Source organism: Triturus cristatus, chromosome 4_2, assembly GCF_964204655.1.
Source record: "Triturus cristatus chromosome 4_2, aTriCri1.1, whole genome shotgun sequence".
In the NCBI taxonomy this organism is placed as follows: domain Eukaryota; kingdom Metazoa; phylum Chordata; class Amphibia; order Caudata; family Salamandridae; genus Triturus; species Triturus cristatus.
The window spans coordinates 634,279,283-634,285,282 of NC_140586.1; the positions used below are offsets into that span (position 1 = coordinate 634,279,283).

The window sequence follows — 6,000 nt, forward strand, 5'->3', positions numbered from 1 at the left end:
CACGGGGAGATTAAGTAATTTGCACAGAAACACAGGACGTTGAGCCGTCGCCGAGACTCGAACCGATTCCCCAGTTTCAAAGTCGGCAGCTCTGGTTACGCCACATCCTTCGTTTGTATTTATATAGGGCCCGTACCCCGCACACCAGTGCAAGACTGGGCCATGTGCAATTAATGGTGAACATTACCGCGTTGTTTCTACGAGGCATTTAGTTTTCACTTTGGGGAACCTCACAAAAGGAGCATGCTGTTTGGAAGCATTTTATGAAAAGGAATGGGGGGGCTTATTTGGCACACAACTGTAACACGCGCGCGCTGCCAACCTCTTTGATTGCAGGCAGCACACAAAACGCTGTAAACTCACACGTTGCATTTTTTTGGTGCGAGTCCAGAATGGTCCCCAACACCCCCGCCCCCAGCGGCTGGCCCCTCAGTCAGCGGGTGTTGACTCACATTGACTAGCACGCAGTGCAGGTCCGCCCCGGGCTCCTCTGTGCCGGGCCCGCCCAGGATGGCCTCCAGCCGACCCACGTTGCCCACTCGCAGGATGTTGATGTCATTCTCGCAGCAGAAGGCCTGGATCAGGGTGAAGTGTATTTGCAGAGCCACGTCTTGGTCATGTTCTTCGTCAGCAGCCAGCAAACAAAGCACCACGTTATCGGGATCCCTGGAAAGGGGAGAAAGGAGTTTATTTTTAGAACCTCTGACGTACGTCCAAGGCTCCTCAAACAACGGCAATAAACGTACTTTACTAAGAAAAAAGCAGTGCTTGCGTGCGTGCACCTGGCAGGAAGCTTTGCCCAGCCTCCCGGTGCTTTAGAAAGCACGCCAACTGCCAAAGCGGACCTGCTCCTCAGTAGAAGCAGGCGCGATCCGCCTCCGGGAAGGGTGGAGGGAGTGCCTCTGAGACAGTTGGGCCGGACTAGCCATGTTATGGAAGTTAGTGCCTCTAGGAGGTCGGTAAGGATGGGGCAGTGCCACGGCTGAACCAGCCCGAGACGAAACTTTCAACTTTTCCTATCACATTGCTTGACATATGATAGACTGTTTCACCCCGGGCCTTTCAGGAGGTCCATGCATGCCCCACTAAACCCGTCTGGGCTATCAATAACAACGCATTGAGACCTATATGTTTCCTACAAAATTGCATGGAAAATTCACATGTCCATAATCTCTACCCGGCATGCGACTGAAAAGCAACCATGCCCGGAGCTCTTCAAATGTCCCTATAAACCACACGGCATTCCACTGTCTTTCTTAGACACATTGGCCTTCGAGGCACATGCCTGCCCGGAAACTAGCTAATGTTATTACTGCCCGTTTGTCTTGTCACTGATTTATTTTCCAACCCTGTCTGCCACCTCAGGCTTCTGCCTCTATGACAATCTCTCAGTGTCCACAAAGCCCAGTCAGGGATGACTTTAACCTATGGGTGTTATAGACACCAGCCTATCAGAAAACGTCCACGCTGTCGTCTGTGGCATGGGATTGACTTAGGGCAATGCAGTCTAACTACTGAATGAGAGACCTTATGGTCCTGGGACATACAGAACCCGTACATGCACAAAACACAAAGTACGACTAGTGTCAATTTATTTAGGACACACTCAGAAAACGCAAAGAAAAAAAGAACTATGCCAACACTAAACACCAAATTATGTATGAGGAAAATACTTTCTGAAGGAAACGTTTTTGTTTGGTGTATATGTATGCTAGTTTGTTTCTGTTAGCCTAACTGAATGCACATCTGTACTCAAGAGAATCACAACTGTTCCCCTACTCAGAAGAGCTTAAAGTCACAGAAACAATATAATGGAATTGATCATTTCAGCAGACTGATAACATATTGTGCACAAACGGTGCCTACCAATGCTCCCACGTTTCCAGAATCTTTCAAACGTAGCGTTAATAAATAAATAACGAAATAAATAAGGATGTGGTAACTGTCAGCCCATGGCTGTCCTTTTAACAGATTTCACTGGACATTAGGTAATCTTTCAACAGATCCTTTGTAGTTTCCAACAATGGTTCTCTCTATTGTAATGTCGGAGTCAAATCTGAGAGAGTGCCCAACTGTACCTCAACAGGAAGGAAAGTACCTCATTTGGGATTTAACCCGAGCCACAGCTTGATATTTGCCTACTTGTGACTATTAAAAATATATATAATAATAAATAATATACACACACATACCTTATCATATGTCATTTCCAACATTAGCCACGTTAAAAAGGACATACAATACTAACACTGCCATCATGTATGTTTTTTCATGCTGTATCTGATGGTGTGTCACTAATGCCATAAAGCAAACTCTAGTAAATTGTAGGAGGTTACAAGCTGTCCAGGTTTAACCCCAGGCCATACATGTGGGCAGGATGACTAATAACAAGTTCACTAAAGAGAGATGGAAATTTGTAGAAAAAGCAGAAAAACTGGTTCTAATACATACACGTTCAACACTTTGGCAGCCTCAAAAACTCCAACGGTGATGTTTCTCTGCACTACAGCTTTGCTGAGAACTTCTTCCAAGGCATTTCCCACCACTTCCATCCTGTCAGAACAAAGAAAAGGATTGACATACAAGGAGTGTATTTTATGCAGCCCCTGCCGTACTGCATTTAATGTCCTACAAGCCTGCACTTTGCCCTAGAGACGTTATGACTAGATATCTGTAAGGGTACGTAAGGAAAACAAGTTAAGCATAAGTGCGTTCTTGGCATTGGTGATAACTAAAAACTGCTTCTGGGATGGCAAGGCCCTGCTTTGGAGCACGGAACAGATTAAAAAAAACTTCCACATTTTGTAGATCAGGGCCCAAAACATTACAAACAAATAATAATTAAAATAAACTGTATGGGGGAGGGGAGAGTGGGACTATAAAATTGGCCACTGGGGTTCCCTGAAGAACAAACAGTGCATATTAGAGGTAAACACATTTTTAAGAAAATCAAACATCTGCATTGTGGATAAAATGAGTATTGTTGGTACTAGGACAAAACACTTTATATCTGGAATAGCAAATTCACCCAAAAACTCTTGTCTCTGGGGACTACGGACCATGCATCATTCATCATTAGGGATAGCAGGACTAAACACTGCACAATGGTTACCGAGACTGCAAAATCTACATTGGGGATACCAGGATTAAACACAAGAAAGCCTCTGCACTTGGCACACCATAACTAATAAGTCTGCTTCAAGAATAGGGGGACTAAAAATTCTGCAGAGGAAATACCGCCACTAAACACTAAAAAACTGCAATGAAAAGGGGGGGGGGGGTGAAAGTGTCAATCAAGCGCTAAACTTTGCTTTGAAGCGGACAGGGTATATAAAAAAACTGTTATACAGGGGCTAAATACTCTACGTATATAACCAGCGCTTTAAGTGTAAAATTAGAAATGCGGGTTTTCAACTGAGAAGTTTCAGTAGTCTTCCATTAAAAATAATGCAACAGTGCAGTCTCCCTTAAAAAACGTAAGTAGTGCAGGTACTCAGTATCCAGCCATATAAGGCACGGTATATAACAGAACCATTAACTGTGCTAAAATCTTCCAATTTGTTATCAAGCGAGACAAAAACGCCCCCGAGATGAAATCCTGCTACCAGTGTGTGCTCACTGCTTAAGACTCTGCTTTTCAGTTACTTGAGCTAAAAAATCTCAATATGGGCACACGATGTTAAAACAAAATAATTATAATAACCAATGTTGATTCCAAGGCAAAAAATCTCTCCAGTGATGGTTCGATCATTGATTACACAAACATAAAGGCATTACTCCTGTGCAGCTTTGCAGCATTGGACGAGTCAGGTGCACGAACCTTACGAAGACTGGGCATGCCCCAGGCATGACCTCTGCTTGCTGGTAGGCGGGACGTGCTTTACGCGCTCACGCATTACATGACGACTTTTCCCAGAAATGCAGTCGACGCAGAGGAAATTGGCCACGGCATCGACTGCTAAATACATAGTGTCCAAAACGTACCTGTACAGAGTGGGGTTCGGCATAAATGCACCTGCAAAGCTCTTCGCACCGTTCCCTCCAACCCTAGTGTCTGTGCCATGTCACATCACACCACTAACTTATGTTCTGTTGGATGCAGAGGTTGGCCACTAACTTTTTTTTTTTTTTAACTCGTAGCTATCCTTGCATGCATACATTATGTGGCAGCAAAAGGTCACTGAATCTAGTGGTGCACATTCTCCACAAATTTATAGATATTGTAATACATGCGTCACCCTCTTGTCATCCTTAGTTCTTGCATTCTACAATAAGTAGATGCAAACAAAGCTACCATAAAAACCCAGGAATCCCTTTGCACAGCATTCCCTTAAAACACCCTATATCAAGACATGCACAATGTGACAGCGGGTGCTAAATGTGCACTAAGTGAATGCGGTGTCTTCTCGTGACCTTAATCAGAGTCGACATAAAAGCGTCCTCTGATTGCCGGCCAAATTGTGCACACGGTGCCTCCTGACACAACCGACCACGTGAGGGTCAATGCACCCAAACAACCATAGTTGGTGCACACAGTCCTCTCAGAGCCATGGTTGCACACAGTCCTCTCAGAGCATAGAGCAATGGTTGCACACAGTCCTCTTAGAACAATGGTTGCACACAGTCCTCTCAGGGCAATGGTTGCACACAGTCCTCTCAGGGCAATGGTTGCACACAGTCCTCTCAGGGCAATGGTTGCACACAGTCCTCTCAGGGCAATGGTTGCACACAGTCCTCTCAGGGCAATGGTTGCACACAGTCCTCTCAGGGCAATGGTTGCACACAGTCCTCTCAGGGCAATGGTTGCACACAGTCCTCTCAGGGCAATGGTTGCACACAGTCCTCTCAGGGCAATGGTTGCACACAGTCCTCTCAGGGCAATGGTTGCACACAGTCCTCTCAGAGCAATGGTTGCACACAGTCCTCTCAGAGCAATGGTTGCACACAGGCCACTCAGAGCAATGGTTGCACACAGGCCAATCAGAGTCATAGGTGCACACAGGCCTATCAGTCATAGGTGCACACAGTCCCCTCGGAGACAAGGGTGCATTCAGTGTTCCCTCACAACCAAGGATGCACAAAGCCTCCTCGCAGCCTTGGATGTACACAGACTTCTCAGGGGCATGAGTGGACAGCCACCTCAGAGTCATGGATGCACACGGTCCCTTCACAGCTGTGGATGCATACAGTCCCCGTACAGCTTTGGGTGTACACATCCTCCTCTTCACCACACGATCTCCTCAAAGCCATGGATGCACTTATTCCCCTCACAGTCCTGAGTACACAAGTCCGCTCACAGCCTTGAATTCACACATCCTGCTTACTGCAATTTGGTGCACACAGCCTCCTCAGAGATACGCGAGCACAAAGGCTCCACTTGTAGCCTTAGATTCACGTTCGCTTCCAAGTCCCGAGTGCCTTCCCTCGCAGCTCTTTGATGCACAATGTATCCCTCAGAGTTGTGCATCAGTCAAACGTACGGATCAGGACTTACCTCCCCATGGCTTGCTCCGCAGTCAGCTCCTCTAGAGTCATGCTCCGCATCGGGGCTCAGCACTCCACGGGCTCTTCTTCAGGTGCACTGAATGGATGACACGACCTGGAGGAGGCAGCAGCAGGGCAGACTGAGTCAGCGCCTCCTCCCTCAGCACTACCCAGTGCCCACCTCAAAGTGCATCGTTGTGCTCCTACCGGCAGAAACATCCAACTGCCGCCGGCCTTATTTACATACCGACATTCCATTGGCTGCTGCAAAGTAGGCTTTCAATTTCACCCCTCCGACTGTTTAGGGTGAAAGCTCAGTGACAGGGCTTGGAGAGCTGCCACTGCGTCAGCTGGCCAACACTAATTAATTATGTGGCCATCTTGAAATAGATGCACTTGTCTTTCAGAATATCAGCAGCTTTGATAAATAGTCGAGTACTTTGACAGTAGCTTGCATTTTTGATGATTTTTTTAAGCGGGGCAAGGTCCATAAAGACTTGCTATACTTTGAATTAT

General features: G+C 46.5%; 1 protein-coding gene across 2 annotated transcripts in view; it reads right to left on the reverse strand.

The window, feature by feature from the left end:
* The window catches only part of GADD45A (growth arrest and DNA damage inducible alpha), a 64,785-nt gene extending 59,073 nt beyond the window's left edge, over positions 1-5,712 (reverse strand). Inside the window, exons 1-3 of one of the 2 annotated variants that reach the window (XM_085602316.1) lie at positions 5,495-5,712; positions 2,452-2,553; positions 453-666 (exon numbers count right to left, since the gene is read on the reverse strand). In XM_085602316.1, the coding sequence (XP_085458442.1) occupies positions 453-666; positions 2,452-2,553; positions 5,495-5,544 (366 nt within the window). In that variant the 5' untranslated portion in view covers positions 5,545-5,712. Of the gene's footprint in view, positions 1-452; positions 667-2,451; positions 2,554-3,703; positions 3,804-5,494 lie in introns of those variants that run through there. The other variant, XM_085602317.1, reaches the window with a different exon arrangement.
* Positions 5,713-6,000: the final 288 nt, after the last annotated feature.